This window comes from Colletes latitarsis, chromosome 7 (genome assembly GCF_051014445.1).
Source record: "Colletes latitarsis isolate SP2378_abdomen chromosome 7, iyColLati1, whole genome shotgun sequence".
NCBI lineage: Eukaryota > Metazoa > Arthropoda > Insecta > Hymenoptera > Colletidae > Colletes > Colletes latitarsis.
The window spans coordinates 15,123,398-15,147,417 of NC_135140.1; the positions used below are offsets into that span (position 1 = coordinate 15,123,398).

The 24,020-nt window shown below is 45.1% G+C and overlaps 1 protein-coding gene across 2 annotated transcripts in view; it reads left to right on the top strand.

Moving 5' to 3' along the window:
* Window positions 1-495: 495 nt before the first annotated feature.
* Window positions 496-24,020, top strand: part of LOC143344096 (uncharacterized) — a 66,023-nt gene continuing 42,498 nt past the window's right edge. The window contains exons 1-2 of one of the 2 annotated variants that reach the window (XM_076769771.1): window positions 496-1,695; window positions 13,382-14,721. In XM_076769771.1, coding sequence (XP_076625886.1) covers window positions 13,669-14,721 — 1,053 coding nt within the window. In that variant the 5' untranslated portion in view covers window positions 496-1,695; window positions 13,382-13,668. The other variant, XM_076769772.1, reaches the window with a different exon arrangement.

A 24,020-nucleotide genomic window follows, 5' to 3' on the forward strand; every position in this document is an offset into this window, starting at 1 on the left:
AGGGACGGGACAGACGAGGACGCAGCGACAAAGAGAAGCCGACGCTCGGAAAAAGAGACCGAGGGAGCGGTGCACACCGTCTGAGAGAGACGACGGACCACCCGAGAGAGACAGAGAGAGAGAGGCGGTAGACGAGAATCCTAGACAAGGAGAAGAAGCGTGGATAAAAAGAGAGAGAGCGCGGTTGCGGAAGGGAGAATCGGCTATGAGAGGGGGAGGGGGCGAGGAGAAAGACGAGACTGCGAGGGGCGAAGGGGAGTGGAGTGGAGTGGAAGCGAAAGAGGGAGAGAGAGAGATCCGCGCCGAAAGACGAGTTGCCCGAGAGCGAGGAAGACGAAGCACGGCGGGCCGACGAAGACGGCGAAGTCAGACCAACGCCGGCCGAGCGAGACCGAATCCAGCCGAGGGCAGGCAGCGCCGTTGGCGTAGTAACGTGTCGTGGCTCGTACGCGCTGCCTCGCTCGCCTGCCTGTCTGCCCGCTTGCCTGACTCACTGTCCGTGCGAGGCCGCGGCTGTGTGTGCGGCCCGCTCTCTGCCTGGCGCGGCGCGTCGAGTCGCCGCGCGAGGGGCGACACGCTTGTGTGCGTCCGTGGATGGGGGTCCCGGCCCGGCTCTCGGCCCGTCCCGTCCCGTCCCGTGGAGTATCGCACCGCTCGCCACCCGCTATCCACAGCAGTTTCAGCCCGCCTGCCAGTGTCCCACCGCACGCCGAACCGTTTGCACTCAGAAGCGATCAGGGAGCCCTTCTCTCCCTCGACGTCCCCCTTCGAGAAAAGAGACGCGCGCGCGCGCGCGATTCCACCCCGACGGGTACCCGCTGCACACCGCCGCCGTATCTCCCTTGCTGTCTCGTCTCCGTTACGCCGTTCCTCTTCGTTCCTCGCCGTCCGTGTTCGTCTTCTTTTTCTTTGGCCAGTTTCTCGTGCTTCTCTTCGTGCCGTCAGTCATACGCATTGCCTCCTTCTCGGGCTGCGTGCTCCCTCTCCGACCCGTCGGCGTGTTTAACCTCCCGCCGTCCCACCACGCGCCCCCCACCATCCGTCCCGTTGGTTCGGCTCCTTTCGTTACCAGTCGTTCTCTCTCGCTCCACGGGTAGCGCCGGTGTGTACTCCCGCTGTCACCTGATCGCGGGACGCTTTTCGCGGGTGAGATACCGCTCGGCCACCGAGTCAACCGAGTCTGCCGCCGCCGCCGCCGCTCGGTTTCCCTCCTCCCACCGCCCGCCGTCGCTCCGCGCGCTGGCTCCTTCGGCATCTGCCCGTGCTCTCCCTTTTCCTCCTTCGTTCCACGGGAGCGCCCGCGCTCTTTCCTTCGCGTCTCGCGCGGACACGTCGCGCTGCTCTCTTCCTATACTCGGCTCGTTGCCGCCGCGCGACGTCGAACGTGCGCGCGGCTAGCTGGTGGTTTCTGCGAGGGAACCAGAAGAAAAGAAAAAGGAAGACGAAAGAGTTGGAAGGGAAGACAGAGAGGGAACACGGAGTAGAAGTGCGCGCCACCGACATCGTCCGACCGCGACTGGCTCGCCCGATCTCTCGCCTCTTCTTCCTCCTTTCACGGATCTTCGTGCACGTCTCCTGAAGCCGACCGGGAGAGGGAGGTGACACTTTCGGAACGTGGACACGCGGCACGCACGGATCGTCACGCTGGATACGTGAGGATTCAGAATTCTGCTGGCTACCGGTGCTCTCCTACAGGTCGGTGATAGTATTCGTGTCTACGCAAGTCAGTGTTTGCGTTTTTTATTTTTATATTTCAACTCGGGGCACGCTTGGTTTTTTTTTTTATTTTCGAATGTGCAACCGTTGGGATTTCCTTTTCTTGTTGTGAACCAGTCCCTGGGATCGTCGCGACGACTGCAAACAGTGAGTGCTATTTTTTTTTTCTCTCGCCTACGGTGCGTGACAAGCGTCCCGCCGATAGCTCCGCATTTCAAAAGACGGCGGTAATTGTACGTGCGTTACCGCGGCTGCGCTTTTTTTTTCCGTTCCGTTTTACGGCTCATTGAAGCTCGCGAAATCGTCGACGTTCCACGAATACATGGAGATCGACGATTTTTTCCTTGCTTCCTACCGTCGTCGATGCCACGCAATATTGGACTCGAATTTCTTTTGTGTCCCCGTGTGTGCGCGCATTTTTTCGCCTCGTGGATCGAAACGGTTTCCAGTGTCGAGCGTCCAGTTGCCCCAAAACCCAAAATATACTCTCTAGTACAAAAAAAAAAAGTGTCACAAGTTGGTCCGGGAAAGTGTTCGATCGACGCTGACAGAGCCCGAATGTTACGCTTTCGCGAGCCGAAGTGTGGCTGTCAGCCGATTTCGGGCTTGGAAATCGTTGGAATTCTCTTTGTGACGTTCCGGTGACAGTGCTACGATCGATTTAATCGCGCTTCGACTGTCGCGATCGATCAGAGACTTTTTCAAGATTTTCCGCGACGCTTCCGCGAGGAATTCGATCGATTCGATTCCAATTTTAGAGAAAGTTACGCTTACTTTTCTCCCAGAGATTTAGCAAAATCCTTATTCGAATACGTGTTTCGAGTACTCGTAACTCTCGACGAGTTATCGGCTCGATAAAAAGTTACGAGACAGAATTATAAAACGATATTTCGTTTCGCGTAACGGATAAGTCGCTGTTTTTATCCGTCGTCCGCTAACGGAATATAATTTTATCCATTTCCCTTGGTATTTCTTTCTGCCGCGTTTCCTTTAGAAAATTGGCCCTCTTCGAGATTTCTCCCGTTTCTATCGGAAACGTTTCTCCGGGATAAAAAATCGTTCCTCGCGGTCCACGGCGGGAGGGGGGCAAAAAATAACGGAGAAAAATGAATGGAAAAAGTTGGAAACGGACGCACAGGAGCACCGGGGCAGTTGTGGTGGTGTGGAAATAGCGGCATCCGTTTCGGTGCTCGTTGCGGGGCGGTCGCCACACCCGCCCGTTTGGGAATTCAACTTACCGCCACTCGGGACCGAAGTCTTCGACGTTTTCTCCTCGGTCTAACGGGTATCACGAAAGGCGGCTGTTCGCGGCGGATTAGACCCGACTGGCGCAGAAATTGCCCGCGTCGATTTTTCTGTGCTCGGGGCCGTTAGAGAATCCACGATTTCTCGTCGAATTAAAGGGTTACGACAGGGCGACGGGCTGGAAAATAAGGCAGCGTTTGAACTTTCTTCTTTTAAATTGTCTTGCAATTTTATTAAATACTTTCACGTATCGTCCAACGGTACATATATTGAACTGTGAACGTACTAAATTTTACGAAGAAATTTTGATATTCGTGAAAATTAGGGCCATTCGAGTAGAGCTACTCCGTTTGAGATGAAAAGGAATTTACAAATGTATTATCTAAAAGTATATACGTATATTATAAGCTATAGATTTATCAGATTTTATGAAAAAAATTTGATTTGTGTAGGACAATAAAGAATTTAGCGACCAAACCATCTACGATATGAAAATCAATAAGCTTTGTTAGTTGCTATCGTTTAGTGTATAGAATTTTGTTTTTTGTTGATAAATATTTTCTGGTATGGGCAAAGGTATGCAAACATATGGAATAAAAAATTCGAAGCTTGACATCGAACCAACGTAGGAAATGTAAAAATACGAATTTCTAAAATTTTTTTAATATTTAATGATAGCATAGTTGAGGCAGATTATAAAATTTCAAAACAGGTAATAGATAAGCATTTGATAAAATGACATACTGGTTTTTGAGCGAACTTTTCAAACGTTAGCTTATTTTTCTGTCCGTCGTTCTGTTGTAATCACTTAAGAAGAGGACAGTTTAGTAATTTTAGATAAAAAAAATTGGTTTTTCTCAGTTTTTTTTAAAGATTCAAGCCTTGAAAGAATTATTTTGAAAAGATTGTTGTGAAATTTGAGAAATTAGCATTGTTATAGGACTTCAAATTCCGTTTTACTTTTAGTTTTTGAAATTTGAACATTTTACATAGAAAATATTTATTGAACTCGTAAACCAATATCGATGCAATGAAAAGTAGAATATTTCTGATTCAATATCCTCTTTGTTGATTTTCACAGTAAAACTGTACAAATGAATTTGAATTTTGTATTTTTTGTCATGGGCACTCTGCATCTTTCAGACAATAGTTGTGTACACAGTTTTTTTTTTTAAACGAAATTAAAATATTTCAGTAGATGACACTAGTCGACATAGAAAATTCTAGTTTTCCGTTTTTATTCAGTAGTTTATCTCTGTCAGAGGTCAGGTATAAATTGAAAATAACACGTTATATTGATACCTATGAATTTAGAATTTTGAGTATAAAAATTTAAGTACTTCGATCAACGTATAAAATATTCAACTATTCAAACAGTATTCGAATAATATTCGTCGAGAATTCGACTCGCCGAAGTATTCGAACGATCGAATACAGGAAAATTTTGTAAACTCGTAAAGCCTGTCGTTGGGTAGTCGAGTCGTTCTGAAAATTTCCTGACGCGTACTGCGCCCTCCCTTCCGCCCCACGACCCCTCCCACTCGTCATCCGAACCTATCCGCCTGAAACTCGACAAAAATTCCCGACACTCCCCGACCCAAAGTTTTCCAGCGCCCGCACACCTCCGTCGAACAAAGATCTCGCTCCCTTTGATCAATAGTCTAGGTAAACACGTTACTCGTGGCAGGCTGCGTCCCAACGCGCGGGTCGACAACTGCCAAAAGTGCAACGCGCGCCAACTGCTTCGTCCAGGGCCATTGGTCTTTTTCGTTCACGACTGTATGCCTCGTCCTCGGCTCGCATTTAATTGGGTGGATAAAAAAATAACTGAAAATCCATTTTCCCCTTTCTAAACGAAGCTCGGAAATTCTCAAATATGATAGGTCCTGGTTAGAACATTTCATTTACGATCTTCAGGAACCGTTCATTAACCGGGCACTAGAACAAGAGATGCCCTGAGACATGCTCCTAGTTGCTTAATTTTCTGAAGGCGTACGCAAAGTCCACCAGAGCAATAAAAATTCTCCGATATTGTTAAGTAATGGATAGAAGTATGTGTAAAATTTGAGGAAGATTCGTCGTGTAGTTTATTCGGAAAAAATTCTCAAATAGAACCTATTTTCCAGGGCACCAGAATGCCCTGAGAAATGCTCCAAGCTGCTCCCTTGTTGTTTAATTTTCCGTAGGCATATGCAAGGTCCGTCGGAGCGATAAAAATTCTCCGACATTGTTAAGTAATGGATAGAAGTATGTGCAAAATTTGAGGAAGATCCTTCGCATAGTTTGTTCGGAAAAAATTCTCAAATAGAACCTATTTTCCAGGGCACCAGAATGCCCTGAGAAATGCTCCAAGCTGCTCCCTTGTTGTTTAATTTTCCGTAGGCATATGCAAGGTCCGTCGGAGCGATAAAAATTCTCCGACATTGTTAAGTAATGGATAGAAGTATGTGCAAAATTTGAGGAAGATCCTTCGCATAGTTTGTTCGGAAAAAATTCTCAAATAGAACCTATTTTCCAGGGCACCAGAATGCCCTGAGAAATGCTCCAAGCTGCTCCCTTGTTGTTTAATTTTCCGTAGGCATATGCAAGGTCCGTCGGAGCGATAAAAATTCTCCGACATTGTTAAGTAATGGATAGAAGTATGTGCAAAATTTGAGGAAGATTCGTCGTGTAGTTTGCGCGTAAAAAATTGTGAAAGGTGATCCGTTTTTGGGAGCGGTAAAGCGAGAGGAGTCCTTAAAAATGCTGTGCTTCCCCGGAGACCCGGGTCGAGTAGAGGTTAGGCTAGGATCCGTGGACGCGTGGAACGGGTGAGACGAATCGAGTAGAAAAGTGAGCGCCGATAGCCCCGGAGTCTCGGTTGCGAAACCGATCGTGGAAAGGGGGGTCGCGTCCTGCGCGGGAAACGGCCGGCCGAAAGCGGCGGCGGTGGCCCGCGCGCGCGTGTGGCTCGTGCACGTACAGGATGGCCGCGGGCCACGGTAGGTGTACGTGGTAATACAGTGGCCATGCGAGCTTGATTACACATTGCGATCACGAGTGTTCCACGAGCGGGCGGACATAAGGCCTTTTGTCACACCACGGCCTGCGGGCAGGAAGCACGTAGCGTGACACCGGGCCGCTCGGTGTGCAAGCGGCGCCCACATTATACGCTGCCCGGTAATATGTGTACGACGGGCCTCCAGAGAAGGCTGGGAGAGAGGGTTGGTCAGGGTAGAGGACGCGCCATAATACTTGGTGGTCCCATGCCGGTACGTGACTTGTGTGCGGCTTTAAGCCAGGACGTAGCGAGCCGCCGACCAGAGGACCCCGTTTCTGACACCTAAAGGAGCACGGCTGGCTATTGCGCCCAGGTTATTGTATCCGGTATCGGCCGCCACGAGCTTCGACCATGGTAATCGATTGCGCATTGAGGCCGTCGTGTGCGGGTCGCGGTCAACCGAGAAAATTGCTCGAGAGTTTTCGTCGTCGGGCAACTAAAACGGGGAGTGGAAAAACTCCCGTTTGTTGCCCTCCCGTGTCAAACGTAGGGGTGGCCAGGGCAGACGAAACGACTCCCTCGATCGAGAATATTAAATGTATTTTCTAACTGGTTCGATAGAATATTCTTTCTACCCTCTGGAAACTGTTACTGTTTGCTTAACAATGGGTCTTAGTAGTCATATCCAAAATGGCCGCCATTAGGAAGAATATAATTCATCCGTCGAGCGCGAGGAATGTTCCCCCCAAACTTTGGCCGTGCCTTTCAGTTATTCCCTATATATTGTGATAGGATAACCTTCTCCTCAATGACGTTTCGCTTTTAAAATTCTCAGGCATCCATGTTGCTGGTCTCCTTGCACCCAAAAGGCCATGCACGTTCCAACAATCTCTCCGGACTCCCACTTCTCTCGCCATATCTTTAAAATCCGAAGTTCTGTACATTTTCCACCATTTTTAATTTAAATAATCGAACGAGCAGAGGAACTTCTACACTTTTGTAGTCATCTGAAATCTCCACGAACCCAATGATTTTAACTAAATTCATTCCTTTTTGTTTACCATCCCCTTATCTTGCGCTGCATCAGCAGTACCTCAAGATACACCCTTGTAATATTCATTAAGCCTACACGTTAATTATTCATTTGTTCTTCTTTAGTAATGACTCGCGATTAATGCATGATTCCTGCGATAGCGAGCTGGGTCGTGGAAGATTAGGTCGAGTTATTTCCTCGTAGCTTGGCGAACAGGCAGGCTAGATGAAAGGATCTCACTTAATTAAATACAATGAAGGTGTACGGTAATTAACTCTCTAAATTAGACCAAAATATCACTTTGATACTTCTGTACTCTCTATTGCTCTCAGAGACTGGCACTAATTTTCTCTGTGTTTCGATATGGTGGCCATCGATCTCTCTTTCAAAGTATCCAAAACGCCTTCGAAACCTAAACGTCCACTCGATTGGTACGACGCTGCAGTTCGCGCACGCAATAGGGTCGGCGATTAATGTAGAAGTCGGAGAGAGATTCCTGAGAAGATGGAACCGATCGTGGGAAATCGGGTCGTCTCGAGGAAATAGATAGGAATTCCGTTCGGGGATAAAGTTGCTGCGAAAATTGATCAAACTCGGTTGAGGAGAAAACGAGTCGAGACGCGTTGCCTGAAAAATTCGCGTACCTTAAGATCGAGATAGCTGGAAGCGACTACGACGGAGGGCTGCGGGAAAATTCGTGAAAATCGATGAGAGTTGCCATCCGAGAAAAATTAGTCTCAACTTTTTCTTTTTTTTTCCTTTTTGGTGAGGAGAAAATAAAGCGTGCGGCGTTCTCGGGTACAGGAAGCGGAGTCGGAGTAAGATTGGCACTTGCGTAAGAACTTGGTAGAATTTACGTTCCGTGGGTAACCAGTGTTCGGAGCATGGAAGCTTGTTTTTCCGCGGAAGCTGAATTTTCAGGAAATTCGATGCAAGGTCCTGGACTGTCAATTTTCTCAACCTCGAGTCGTCAACATCATCAGGCATTCGTCGCTTGGCTCGTACGGACGGTCCAATTTTACCTGCGACCACAAGCTCATGCTGTTCTATAGCGACGACATTCCAACGTCCATTCCTATGCGACATCTGAATTCCGCGGCATGCGAGGTCATTTCAGAGTTCTAGTTTTTCCTAGACGAGCGGCTGATTAGAAGTATCTGATTATCTGGGAGGGTATCAAGGCTGCTACCATGGTCACTTCCCTCTCGGATGGTCCCGCCATTGTTCTCTTTACTTTCGAGTCATCGATGTTCTTCTGACTACGACAACGTTCACTGGGAAGGTCTCCACGAAGGATACAGGATCCATTCGACGGACCAAATGCTAGTTTATCGGTGCATTAGAGTAAATAAATAACCATCAGCAAGGAAACTGAAAAATATCAGGCCTTCGTTGATTGTCAATCCAGACCTAGAATAGGCCTAGCATGGACTGGACACATTCCTAGTATAGATCTGGCATAAATATGAGACAGATCTAATATACACGTAGTCGTAGATCTAGCCTAACCTATCTCAGACTTAACAGAGATCTGACCCAGATCGAATCAAAGACTTAGCACTGAGCTAACCCCGATCTGGATCTATTCAGACTTAACCTGAACTAGTAGACATTTCACACTGATCTGGTATGAGCGTACCCTGGACTCAGCATAGATCTAATCCCGATCTATCGCAAGTCAGAGATTGCAGAAGGAGAAAGGAGCCTATTGTCTCTGAGATTTTGCAAAAAAAAGAAGGAGGACGCAAGGCCTCGATTCGCAACAATTCTCCCTCAATTTTCATTCTTGGACGCGCGCGCAATCTTTGATAACGACGCAGAAGATAATTTACAGTAAGCTGTGCGGCGTCTTAAGCCGCCGCGCTAAAGACCTCGTTTCTGCCACCTAAAGGAGCGCGGTTATATTGCGCCGAGGCTATCGGCCTCATTCCATCGGTTCCCTTCTTGGACTTGCTTCGTTATCGTTCCCTTGGATTCTAATCCTTCGTAACTGGCGGGACTCGCGGCGACGAGCTTCGAAAATCGTCGCCGCTTGTATCGCGGTTTCATTTTTCATTTACTCTCTCGCCTACGTTCAACGCCTAGACGCAATTGCATCGAATCTCTGCTATCTTCAACCAAACCGCAAGGTGATCATTCTTATTTCGAAATACAAAATAAACACTGAGTTATCTCAGACCTAGAATAGACTTGTCTTGAGTTGGGTTAAGTGACTCGAGTCGAGTGACTCGAGTGCCCGAGTCTTGAGTCAAGTCGAGTGACTCGAGTGCCCGAGTCTTGAGTTAAGTCGAGTGACTCGAGTGCCCGAGTCTTGAGTTAAGTCGAGTGACTCGAGTGCCCGAGTCTTGAGTCAAGTCGAGTGACTCGAGTGCCCGAGTCTTGAGTCAAGTCGAGTGACTCGAGTGCCCGAGTCTTGAGTTAAGTCGAGTGACTCGGGTGTTCGAATCTTGAGTCGAGAGTGAATTCAGATTTATAGCAAGCCTAATATAGGCATAGATCTACTATAGATCTATAACAAATGATGCAGCTATAAGAATAATTTTGTGTCAGTGAAAAAAATGGGTTCCAAGTAGCAACAGCGTTCGATTCGTTTGGGCAAAGTTTTTCCACGAAGCTTACAGCGTGGGTTAGCGATATGGGGCCGCGGTATCGTTGTCCCACGAGCTCCGTGTCCGTTATCTGAAGGAGTGCGGATACGTTGCGGCGAGTTCATTATACGATCCGGTGCTATCGCCTCGGATAGTTCGATCGGTCTTATTGAATTAGTATTCGCTCTTGGGTTTGCTTTGCGATTATCTGACACAGGTTATCTGTACGTATCCCCCGTTCGTTACGGTTGTCGTATCGGCCGCGATAATTATGAAAGCGAAATGCGGTTTCGTTGCAGGGGCAGAGAGCGTTCCGAGAACTACGTTTTCGTGGGGCGAGATTTAGTGCGAGCCTCGAACGTGTTTCTTCGCGCTCGATGTCGGGTTATGTGGATTGCGCGAGGTAATTTCTATTTCGCGTACGCTTCGTTCGAAATATAGCGGATGGGATTACACCGAACTTAAGATAGAGTTTACGCAGTGGTCGACCCGATAGGAATGAAAACGAGAAGAACGTTACGATGGAGCCGTTCGAAAGATACTGCGGTTGGATACGGATTTAGAAGTTAGCTGTCTCTTTACTGGAGTTTGATCGACAATTTAGAAATTAATTGGTACTTCAGTAGAGCTTAAACAACGATGCAAATACGGGACAATTAAACTGCTATAATTGAATGCCTCTATAAACGTGAAACAGTATTCTAATAGAAATTTCCAAATTAACTGGCATTCTAGAACAGTTTGAACATTGACGAACGAAAAGCCCGTTACTCTATTAGGCAGTAGAAATGGATTATTACTTTTCTATAATTGAGTAGTACTACTCTACTAGGAATGAACTTGACACTGTATTAGAATTTGAACACTTATACAGGGTGTTCGGCCACTCCTGGGAAAGATTTTAATGAAAGATTCTAGAGTTCAAAATAAGATGAAAATCAAGAATACTAATTTGTTGATGGAGATTTTGTTAAAAAGTTATTAACGTTTGAAGTTCCGCCTGTACTGAATTTTTTTCTAGAAAATGGGTAGGATTTCGGGGGTAGGTCTATTCACAAAAAATTATTGTAATTGACCCCTGCAACCAAAAATAATTTTTCCAGAACGATTTGAAATTTTTTAATTTAATTGTTAATAACTTTTTAACGTTGGATCAACTTAAAAATACAGTACTAGTGGTACTCTGATAGAGCTACACCATTGATTCAGGAATGAACTGGTGCTCTACTATAATTGGACGTTGCTATAAACCTGAAATACTCCATTAGAGTTCAAATGTGAACCTATAAATATTCTTGGTACTCTATTAGACTTTGAATGTTGATATATGCTATCGAACATAGGCAAACCAATTGGATTTGAGGATTTTAGAAACAATGAAGTGGAAGAATAGAGCCTAACTCTGAAACTATACATCATTGAAAGTACTCTGAGACGTTGCAAGACGTCAATGTGTGCAAATGAGAAGTTACGAGTTCAACATGTTTCAAAATTACTCGCCGATGAAAACGTGCAACCAATATTTGTTCGAGCCAAACATCATCAACGGTATTTGCACTATTCTTGAAATCTGCATATCTGCTAAAATTATTGAAATCCCCGAATCTTTATCCAAAACGGTATCAGGGCGCCGCCAACTGCGGGTTGGAAAATTTAACGTCGACGGTACTATCGCGTTCAACGTGTTCGACGCTTCCATCCCTCGATCAGGGGGGTGTCTCGTCTCGATCATAACGGGCGGGGGTTAGTTTGATCTCAGATAGGGCTGGAATCATGGGGCGTAACGGCAAAGGGAGCCCACGCGCGGGTATATTCCGGAGGGGACGCTGAAAGTACGTTTCTCCATTTTCGTGTCCCAGCACGTTCGTTTTTTTTTTTTTCATCGCCCGGGTTCCGTCGCTGGAAAAATCGTTTAACACAATTAAAACGCTCGTTGCGCGTCCCCTGGAACCACGACTCGCTCGAGTGAAATATTTTTTACATTACCGTGGAAGTTCCGCGAACGTATTTCGCTTTATTTATGTTTACCAATAAGATTCGCTCGTGGTCGCATGGTTTCGATTACACGGAATATTTGGACGTAGCATAATAACTAAAATGTGCAAAAATTCAAACTTCTAGTGACCCACGAGAAATTTGATTATGAATATTCATTCACAATTTCGGTGGTTATTTCCATGCTATAATGTTGAAAATAACATCGAAACTGAGCGTGCACGTATAGGTTAAACCGTATCGAGGAACATTCTTACAACGAAAAAAAAAATTCATAGTTCAGATTAGTTTTTCAGTGTGTTACTAATTTTTTGTAATATGTTATCGATCGAATAAGTAAAAGTAGTCGAATAATTCCCGAAATACCACGTGGCCGCGCTATTTTCCCGGACGATACATCAAAATGGCGAGCACTCGACACGCGAAGGAAGTTCGTGGCTGGTTAAATAACCGGTTTCCTAATTCGCCGCGCCGTCCGAGTCGCGCTCGTGTCTAATTGCATACCATCTATGTCGCGCCGCCGTTCTAACACCTGTCTTACGAAAATCCATTAGCGGCACCGCATGCACGGACTCGAATAGTCGGCTGACGGGGAAATTTGTAGCTGTGGTCGCGGGTAAACGCACGGCCCGCGATTACAACCCCTCGCCCCTCTTCCACCCTCCTGATGCGATCATCCGACGTGTCTGGGACGATCGTGCGAATTGCACTTTTACGAAACGCCTCGATACACGTACCATGCCCGTAGACTCTTCGAAAGAGATATTTCGGAACCTTTTTGGGTCACCGTCGTTGGATTCCACTTTGGTATACGTTTAGTTTAAAATCCAGAAAAATAATAAGATAATAAAATCACGTAAGTGTGCGTTACGTGAATACTATCCTTTTGTTCGGTTTATGTTTCTGGAATAATACAATTGTGTGTTTGTATTGCAAATCTGTGGAGAATTGAAAGTGATAAAAGTAGTATCGACACGTATAGATGCGGCGTCGGGCCAATACAAGTACAGATATGTTCCAAAAATTTCAAATCATTCTAAAAGAATTGTTTTTAGTTGCTGGGGCCAGTTACAATCATTTTTTGTGGATAGACATACCCCCGAAATTCTACGCACTTTCTATAGAATCTCTCATTAAAATTTTTTCCCAGCGGTGGCCGAACACCCTATATACTTAATAGATGAACTGAGGATTCATTTTGGTGTCTAATCCTCATAGACATAGTAAGACTTGGTCATGGTAGATATACTAAAGTTTGATCCTGATAGACCAATGTTTGAAAGAGTTTTGGTCTGTTTGAAACAAGGTTGCTCAATGTTTGAACATAAAAGTATTCTCACAGGTCCAAACCCCAACAAATCCAGTCTAATTTGCCCAAGTAAAATAAGTTTAAGTCCTCCGAGAACAACGAGTCAATTTTCCATATCAAAAAATGGCGAAACGTTTCTGGTTACATTAGTCAATCCCGACCATAACAGCTCCTCACCTGGAGCATCGACCGAACCTTTTCGGATCGCCAAATCTTTTGCCGACGGGGTTGCATAACGCGCGTCCCGGCTCGAGAACGTTATTTCACGCGGAAAGAATTCTCCAAGGCGGAGAAAGGCGGTCGCGAGCGCGTCGTGTGCAAGCAAGAGAAACCAATTTCGTAGGTGAATTTCAGCTACGTATTATTCAGCCCCTACCCCGCCCCCTGCCGCGCCACGGTTTCCACCTACTTGGCGGCTAGTCCATTAGCGGCGCCCTCGTTTAAACGTTTCCGCCGCTTAATCGCGCATAGCTAATCCCACTTGTCACATCCCCCTGGTCTTTTTTCTTTTGCAGACTCCTCCGCAAAGAGAGTTGGCCGATTTTCCGCCCTCAGCTCCGGAAGCGACGACGACAGGGCCCTGTCGGTTGCATCGCGAACCCCGAGTTCGTTCGTGTGTGCCTCGAAGTGTCTTGGTCCCCGCGTCAGTGTACGTGCGGACGTTGGCACGATAATGCTGTCGATGGTCGACGGTCTTGGTGATCGACGACGACGGGAATCGGTGAACTAGTGACAGTGGTGCAAAATCGATCGTCAGGGGAACCGGCTAACCGGCTCGCGTCCTAAACACACCCGTGGAATAATGGCCAGCGCGACAATGGGACTCCGACGCAGAGTGCAGGTGAACAATTCGCCGACCCCGTCGGGCCAATCCACCGGGTCCAGCAAGCGTTCCAGGTCCGAGAACAACAACAGCCCGTCCCACGGCAATTTGAACTCGATGCACGCGGCGCGGGACGAGCCACCCACGAAGAAGTCCCGCGGGACGTCGACAAACGCCACGAAAGCGGCCTCCTCGTCGGGGGCGTCCTCGTCGTCGCCGGACGTCAGTCCATCCTCGAAGGGACGCTCGGTGTCGAGGTCGAGCGCGCAGGCGAAGGCGTCATCGGCGGAAACAACGGCCAGCAACGGCGTACTGCCCACCTGGACGACAGCGTCGAACATGCCAGACATGTCCACGTACGCGTCGGTGCCCGGACTGAACATGCCGCCCGGTTCGACCGCCGGCCTCTGTCCCGGTGGCCTCAGCATGCCTACCCCGATACCTTACATGTCCTCGTCGATGGCGACGTTCGTCGGTACCGCGACCAATCTGGGAAAAAGCTCGTCGGTGTCGTATCTCGATATCTCGAATATGACCGGGGGATCGTTGAGCTCGAACGGGTCCGGGAGCCTGAGCTCGGGTTACGTCTCCGCTAACGGGAACGCGGGCAACGCGATGGACTCTAAGAGCGTGCCTATGCCGTTCCCCGGCATGTCTTCCGGCGTGAACGGGACCGAGTACGGAATGCAGAAGGGCCAACCGGATGGCGCTAGTCTGCCCAAGAAGTTCCAAAACGACGGGATGTTCAACGCTTACCAGCCGTGGGTGATCAAAACGTACGGCGATCTGGCCAAAACCAAAACGATCACCATAAAAAAGTACGCGCGCATATTGAGAACACTGAGGGGCGAGGAAGTGAACAGTGCCGAGAACAGTAAGTTTCGGTTCTGGGTGAAGAGCAAGGGATTCCACATCGGTCAGCCGGAAGGATACGACGCGAAACCGGCGGACAGGATTATCGGTCGTCACGCAGTGACGAGCCCCGGATTGGATCCTCCGCTCTACGTGCCCACGCAGCTACCGCACAACAAGGTGAGTCTGTCTCAGTGGATTATTGGCTTTTTCGCGATTCTTGCTTGGCACGGATACCATGCGGATACCAGCTCTAGAACTGGGAATACCCTGTGACGTGGTCTCTCGATGTTAATTCAATAGAAAGTTCTTAGTCATCGAATGAATCGAATACTTGTCGAAGCAATTCAAACTAACTTAAAACTTGACTCGAATTGACTCAAACCGAATAGTATTGATTCGAATTAAATCGAAGCCAGTCTCTTTGAATCCTTGAACACCCTGCGAATCGAACGAAATTTTGAATGGTATGGAACGCCATTTATTTTTACTTAAAATTACCAGATCGAATCGAAGTAAATAATTCAAAATCGCGAACCCTACGCCCGGTAACCAAACATTTACGAATCGCGCCGCGCTAAAAATACTTCATATTGAGTTCGCACATTTGTCCGACGACGCGCCGAATATACTCTGACCACGTCTAAACACGCTCAGTGTGCATCGGTTGGTGTTTACAGTCACCATCGTCGTTCCTAAATTGCTGGTTACAAACACTCAGATAAATGTGTCTTCGGTGCCACTTTGTCATCCCTCTTGACGATTATAAGCGTCGACCAGTTTTGTCTATGTCTAATGGCGCCTTTTATAGTTACATTTAACGATCAAATGATAAATAGACTTGAAGATCAGGAGTTAGAATTGCTATTTTGGAGACTATTCAAATTATTTCAAACCAAAAGTCGCGTCTCAGGCAGGGTGCACTTTCCATTGATTTCACACACGTTCGGTTGAACAAGCTGGCCAGAATGGAATTGTATTTGATTTGTTTGCGAAATGTTAACGCCTTTGCATGAGTCGTTTGATAAGACCAATCAATCGGTCCACGCAAACCACACGGGGAAACATCGAGATACCACTGGTAGCCATGGACAGAGTTTCCTCCACACGTTCTCGCCTGTCGACCGCCGACGATTTCTCACCGGATTCACGCGGTCCTGGCTACTGAAACGGCGGGGGGTTACGGGGTTGGAAATTTATTTGCCGGGCAAGTAGAAAAGCCGCGAGAAATCTCGGACGCGGCTGCTAGAAAAATGAATCGCTCACGAGCCGCGAAAAGGGGAGGAAAAAGAAGACCACGGAGGAGGAAAAGGCGTTCGCTGTCCGTGGATAAGGTGGCTGCTTAATTACGTCTAATTACACGCTGGAGATTTCCTGTTTTTTTTTTCGAGAAAATTGAGCTCGATCGCGCAAGTTCGCCAGGAATTAATTCCTGGCGTTGCGAATATAAATTTCAATCAGAGCCATTTGTCAGAGAACATTCGAATAAATTGTTATTTACCGAACTGCGACGTTTTAGAGTTCCGACTTTATTTTAAGTCGGTTTCAATAGTGAATTCTATGGCTAGTCCCATCGTTTCCGTAATTTTTCACCGTCGATGGCGGAACGTTTCGTCATAGGGCGATTAGGCTTTACAATCCGCGGGACGAAAACCGTGGGACCGTTCTTCTGGACGCGAAAAAGGGACGAGGTCATGGAGATGTTGAAAGTAGACACTGGCTGACGAGAATGGAGCGTGATCAGACTATGACACTTTACTGAACAATAGAATTTTTGTTTAATAACTTAGATTACGATTTCAAGGAACAAAATCAGTTCCACTATTGTCACATATCGAGAATTCAAGTAGTCGAATAGAATTCTAATAATTCAGTATTCGAGTAGAATTCAAATAGAATTCGTACAGTAAAATATTCAAAAAGAATTCCAATATTCAAGTATTTGAATAGAATTTAAATAGTTAAGTATTCGAATAGTATTCGTCGAGTATTTGAATCACCAAAGTGTTCGAATATTCGAATACAGAAAGATTCGACGATTAATCCAATCCCAACCCTAGTCTAGGAAATTAGTTGCGTTTTCGCTATCGAATTCTTATTCGGTAATACCAAATCGTAGACTAGAACTGCGTGGTTTATTTTCCTTACTCCAGTCCCGGATGTAGATACGTTTATTTTTGCAATGACGGGTTTGATGATTAAAGTAAATTATGAGGAAGACATCTGGTCTCTTTTGCTTGACTTCTCTATTTAAAACTCGACGCCATCGCTACCACGAGAAAACATTAATATTCGATATTCATTGTTGGAAGAGATTTCTTAAGACGTCTGCGACGAGTACGCAGAGTTTAATATTTTGAGTGGTGAAAGAATGGAAGTTTGAAATCTTGATTCGAGGTTTGGTATTGAAACTTTATTGTTTACTGCTAGACAGAGCGAACCTTTTAGCATACTAGAGCGAAAAGATGAGATCATTGGACCGTTGTTAGAGGCACGGAACATTGCACAGAGACAATTAACGATACTGAAATTGAATTCTTGCATAGTTTCTCTGGCGAACAAACTTCTGCTCTATATCCATATTTTCTTTACCTGTTATTAAATTTTGAATTTATAATACTACTTGTTGATAATTATCGTTATCTGCATATCGAGAGTTTCTTTGAAGATCTTGAATCGAAGTAATGCTCTATAAACCATATTTTACACATCTGACCTAGATGCTGCGAACTACATTAATTTACTTTCAACAAAAATGTTATCCATACCTGTGATATGCTACGACCGTTTGAAAAAATTGTTAACAAACGTAAGTACCTATTCTGCTCCAATAGTTTCTCAAACGTCTGACGATGACAATGGGTTAATTGTTGTCATAGAACTAGAAATTCAAGGTCCATTCAGGCTTTCAATTTCTACGGTTCGAATGTTCGACGGAAAGATATTATTTGATGTAAAAATGCAACTGTGCTGTTAGTTCCACGAGTCTCTTTTCTATTCTACGTTTAATACGTTTTGGAAAATAAGAATTCCACCGGTGGATTGTGGTGTCTCGCATCTAGCTTCTGGATCGTTTTCAGAAAATGATTTATCGAACAATATATATTCCTACAATGTTCGTTTTAGTATTTACATTGTGGGTCAAGAAATTATACTCTGAAGAGAAGCCAAGAGTTAGTGTCGAAATATTACTAGCTCGTAACGAGCACAGCGATGTCTGAGAATGTATCGCAAGTTTGGGACGTGGAAGTTCTACGAAATGGAGATAATTTTTTGGCAATTTTTCAGACGATATATGGACGTACAAATTAGTTTGGAAAATTTACAATACAGAATGTTTCCACATTTAAAAGTGTTAGTATTTTATTTTTCAATTATTTAGAGGATACTTGTAGGTCCTTATTAATAATTTTTTATTGTTTTCTTATCACTTTCACGGCTTAAAGAAATATTAAATACGCAGTATGAACATCTGGGTTTGTGCAAACATTGTTCAAACCATGTTCTTCGAGAAAGTGTAAAAAAAGAATGGATTTTTTCATGGATTTGCAGTAGAATACCTCGTTAAATGGTGTGTAGGCATGTTGCCTTTCAGTTTCAGGAATTTTTGCAATAAATAAAAATGAAAATAGCAATAGATCAGTTTTCCGACCTCTGCTCGTATTTTTTCCGACATCTCGGTTCCGCGGTGCTCGCTACGACCCAGATCTCGTAGCTTTATCAAGCTCGCAGCAGTTTCTCTGGTCACGGGTCCGACGTAACGCGGCCTTCGATCTCTGTGTGTAGTTGCCGCCTCCATTTCTCACGCCGCTCGTGGCTCGGCTCCCGTCACAAGTGGAACGGAGGATCCCGAGCGGCTCGTACGAAAAATTTCAGTCACGGCCCGCCAGTGATAAATAACCGATAATAAGTTGTCTGGCAAACCGAAGGAACGCGTGTATGGTAATCCATGCTTGTGGAACAGTTCGATCTTTCTCTGGAATCATCGCGGAAAGGAAGAAACGGAACTTCGATTGGAATCGACTCGAGGTTTTCTCGGGGATCGCGGAGATCGTTCGTTATTGCGCTGTCGGCTTTCGTTTCGCGAAACGTTCCACGCTTTCCGGCCTGGAAACGCTCCTTTACGCGTCCTGCTTTCCGAACTTACGTACAAGAAAAGTAAATTCTAGTATTCGTACTCTTTATTCAGTTTTGTTCCTTTTTTCGAGTCCCTTCGTTGTCAGATATCGTTCGTTTTCAGCTTAGAAGATAGCGAACATATATTGAAATTAAATAAAACAATCTAGTATACAAACTGTAGTTAGTTGTGGAAACAATGAGTTGATAAAGTTGACGATGCTCGCAAAGTATTCGAATACTCGAGTATTCGTATGGTCGAACATTCGAATTCAATTCGAGTAGTCGAATACTCGAGTATAATTCAATTAGAATTCGAACAGTCAAGTATCCAGTCAGAATTCCAATACTCGAGTATTTGAATGAAAGTTGAATTGAATTCGAATGATCAAGTATTCGAATCGAATTCCAATAATTCAAATAGTATTTGAACATTCAAGTATCGAATAGTCTTCGAACAGTCAAATATTTGAATAATAATTGAGTAGTATTGAAACACACAAGTATTCGAGTTACATCCATCAAGTATTTGAACTATCGAAGTCTTTGAATACAGAAAAATTCGAAATTAATCCCACACCTAGTTCCTAACTCGATCAGTTGGCTCTCTATAACCTAATTTATTAGCATTTGCATATGATATTTATCAGAGTCAATCATTTCGTGATATACGATAGATATTTTAACAAAAGTATTGGTTTTTATTTATTTACTGTATCATTTCGACCCAGCGTAGGCATTAACACTTTGCCGACGGGAGACGTACTAATGCGCAATTTACAAGCCCAGTTTAAACAGCGTACTATATACTATACTTGAATATTTTGGGATAATTCTTGGTCATCTCGAACACTTATAAATGTGTTCTGCATGTTATTCTTATTCGATGTGTTTATTTACTCAAAAAATAACCTTATTTCGAATGAAAAGTCATTTTATCGCAGCTCGTAGTCGAAACAACAATAATTTCCATAGGAAACGCAATTTTTTCACGAATATTTTAATTTCCTTGTAACGTTTTTTAGCTGAACAAAAGCAGAATGGTAACAATTCTAAAATAGCGGTATCAAAGAAATATTTAAGGCCAATTTCTTTATAAATTGTAGTGAAACATATCCTATACACGAAAGTTTAAAAATAAAATGGAATTAGTAGATTTCATAAATAAATATTCGTATAATATCGTTTGCCGCTGATAGTATTACTGCTCTGAACTCGCCCGTCGGCAAAGTGTTAAGACCAGACATTTCAAATTTGGTAACGTCAGTGTCAATATCTTCCCGTCATCTAAATTTTTCAAAAATTGAAGGGTATCGAGAAGTCCCCGATACACAAATCGCGACATGAAATTTTATAATTTTCCAATACACCGTTCGCAAAATATAAAGTAAACCAACGGCTACCGTGCAACATTTAAAACGTTGCAATCGTTCTTTTTCCCCTCTTAGTACTCGGGGCTACTCGTAACATCGAAAAATGTAAAAAAAGCACAAGGTCAATTTTTGACCGACAACGGTGCTTCTCCGCTGTTACATTCGATAACATTCGCGGATGTGAAAATACGGAGGAAAAGCTGCGGCGGGAATCGACGGCGCGGACGAAAAATTCACAGTATTTTTTTTCTCTTTTTTATATATATATATATATATTTTCAACGGTTCGCGGCGAATAAGTCAACGGTATTTCAACATCTCGAAGTTCTCGAGCCGAGAGGCTACGGAGCGTTCTCAGGCCACGGGCATAGCTAGCGCGCGGCACAGAGGCAGAGCGGCGGCTCGGAGCTATCATTAACGACGCCGCGACGCTTCGCAGCCCAGGAAGCTCTCTCGGATTTACGCCTCTGACGTCCGCGGTGGCGGCGTAAGCGTGGGATTCCAGGCGCGGAAGTAACGAGGAGAACGAGCGACGGCGGCGGTCTGAGGACGAGGGGAGGTGAGGCTGGCGGGCGGGCGGGAGCTAGAGCGAGCGAGCGAGCGAGAAAGAGAGAGAGATTGGCCCCGCTTCCCACGGAAGGAAGAGCAGGCGCATAAAGTTGCTCGGTTCCCTCGTTCATCCGATCCGGATTCAGTTCCGCGTGCTGGTCGGGAGATCGATCAGGCGTCTTCCATTCGATTCGCGCCAAGCTCGATATGCCCTCTCTCGCTTGCTCCCGATATCTCTCGGTATCTCTCGATATCTCGCTCCGTCCGAGCCGCTCTCGATGCCTCTCCGTCCCGCTCTCGGCGCGTAACGACGCTGCCCGGAACGAACGCGGGCGCCCCGTAAAATATTTCTTCGTCGCGATAGTCATTTTTCACGGTTGACCGTCGTCAAGGGCTGCGAGATAACAGCGGCTCACCTCTCCCCGGTATCTGTTCCCCGGCCGGCCGGCGCGCGCTCCTCGTTCTCTCTCTCGTTGGGTGGCAGAAGAGTAGGTCTGGCCGGCTAGTCATTAGTCACTTTCCGAAGCAGAGGCACAGACAGGCTGCGCCGGCATCCGCTCGGCCTCTCTCGCCAACGACGGGGCATGCCCCGCTCTCTGTCTACGCCGCGGACTCTACACCGGCCTGCTCTCTGCCCGACGCGCGGCGTTTCTCTTTCTCTCGGCGACGCCGTTCCTTCTCTCGGCCGCGTTTTGCCCGCGTCGCTATACCGGCCACCCTTAGCGATGGCTGCGAGTCGCAACCGATCGGTTTAAACTGCGACCCGACCACCTCTCGTCACTGGGAGACTCCATTCAGAAAGAAAGACCCAAGAGCCACAGCGCCCTTACAATCGAACACACCGACTCAGGAAGAGTCCTCCGGTTCCTGATCTTCCATTATCCGAAAGAGATGAAAAGACCGGTTGTTCCGACTTTAATAACTCCTTGGAGATGATGTTGCCAGGGGAAAACCGTTCATGGTCTTCTGATAACGAGATTAAAGGCTCTCAGCCTTGGAACTTTGAGCGTTTCCACGCAGATCAATAGTCAATGTTTCGCGACGAGTATCAGACAATTGACAATTTTAGATTTTTATGAAAGACAGGATTAGTCGTAGCTGATGTTATAACTTTGCTGTTTCTGGTCAGACTTAGTCGTACAGTGAACCTTATTCGTTTGACAAACCCCACTTTTGATGAAACTTTGTACACGGATAAGGCATTGAAAGATGAGACTGTGGTTACGCTTGGAATGCTGAATGAATTTTACGGAGGCAGTCCAATACCTTCTGTTGTTGAGCAATACAAGGGCAGTGGAAGCTGAAAGTTATTAAGTAGCTGTTTCTAGAGAAAATAAGACGTGCAAGGAATACCAGCCAATTAACACTCGCGGAATAAAGTGGAATATTGCAGTCCAGTGCATCCTGTTGCTGGAAGGTCTTTGCTTCTACTTTGATAGATAGGCACAATTGTAGCTGATACTATTAGGTAACCGTTTATAGACAAAATAAGCCATTATCCATTTTACAATCTCCAATTTTGATCAAAGATGGCGGACAGATGAATCTAGCTTACGGAGTCCAGTACCTCCTATTGTTGGGCAGTCTTTATTTTTGCTTCGATCTAATCTCGGTAGTTTCTAGGTAAAATAAGGCCTACCGGGAACATCACCTACTTGACAATCTCCGATTTGGACGAAACTTGATACACGAACGAAGCAACGAAAGATAAGATTATACCAATGCTTTTGATGCTATTAAGTTTCTGGTTCTAGACGAAACAAGGCTTGCAGACATTATCACCTAACCGATAGTGTTGTATTTAGATGAAACTTGATTCACAGATAGAATTTTATGTGCACATGGAGCATAAACGAACTGTTTTTCTCAATATGTTTTAATTCTATTCGTAATCATTATCGCCCAGTAACAGACCTAACGTTTATTTCAGTCAATTTTCACAACTCGTTTAGAGCAGAACTTGTCAAATCAGTCTATTGATAATTTTAGTCTCCATTAATTTCAAGATAGATTTCAAATATTTGAATTATTGGGACTTGTCGAGAGTGTTATGTGATCTGGCTCTCTGCGCCATTTTTCCGCTGACGTGGAAGATGATGGATATAACGTTTAAATAGTAATTAGGATCCCCTTTTGATGCTGTGGGGCAATATATCATGTTTCGGTTTCAAGAAGCGAAGTGAACCCTTTTTTTTTGCAAGAATGAAGGGTTAACAAGTCTTGAAGGTTTCGAAAGGTATAGAAGACTCATTCTGAATTGTTAAGTAAAGTGCTTCAATAACAGTAATTTAAACGAAATATTATTATTAAATATATGGTAATTTAACTTCCACTTTGACTTTTGCTGTTTCCCACTTTAATGTATCTATTTAAATGATACTTTAAGTATACCTAAAAAAGAAGTAGAAGCAACGAAACTATCTTCGTTCTATATCGTTAGAATCAGAATTAAATCTGATCGTTGTACAGGAACGTCTTAATAAGGCGGGGATTAGGATGTAAGGATATGCTCTGTTTAGATAAGAGAACCTTCTGATAATAGAGCGCTCTAGTAGTAAAATGTTCAAGCAACTGAACTTTTTATAGGTTCTACTACCTCTAATTAAACCAAAAAAATGAATGGAATCTAAATGCATATTAAAAGAAGAAATCTAATTATTTTTCCTGTATTGTATATATATAATACTGCTATAGAAATGATAGAAAATTAGATACCATTGAAAGAAAGGGTTCTCCGATCTTAGTATTGAAATTAATTGCTCAGAAGTAAACGGCGATCTCGATAACCGTCTCAGACGAACCGATAAACGTTATCGCGAGTCCGTCGATTCGATCGCGCCACGAACGAAAAGATATTTTCCGCTTATATCAGGAAAGATGCGTCAGAAAAAAAGAACGCTGCCGACGCGACCAGTAAACGCTGTATAATCAAGAAAACGAGATCAGTAATTAATCCCCACTGCCCGACGATTACCATACCGCCAATTTCCTTCCCCTCAGATAGCCATCGCGCGCTCGTGCGGCGTTAAAATCATTCGAAAAGTCGCGCGCGCGCGAGACTCGTGATTGCTGATGCGTTATATCCATGGGGCCCGAGCCAGAATAATATTCAAGGGCCCCGTACACAAGTGGGAATGAATAAAGAACGCTTTCGAACTCGAATAACCAAAATTATAATTATTGTTTAATACGTAATGTATCAACCACAGTCCTACAATTCCAATGGTATGCATCTGTAGTTGTATAATTCACAAAAATTTGACGCAATAGCCAGCCTTATTTTTTGACCAACCGCCGTGTTAACAATGAACTCGTGTCGTTCGAGAATAGATTCTCGTCCGGAGCCGTTAATGCGTTGTCCCGTTCGAGCACGTTCCGGAAAAAGTTAGCCGGCCTATGGGGGATAACGTTGCTGAGGATCTACCCATCGCTAGCCACCCG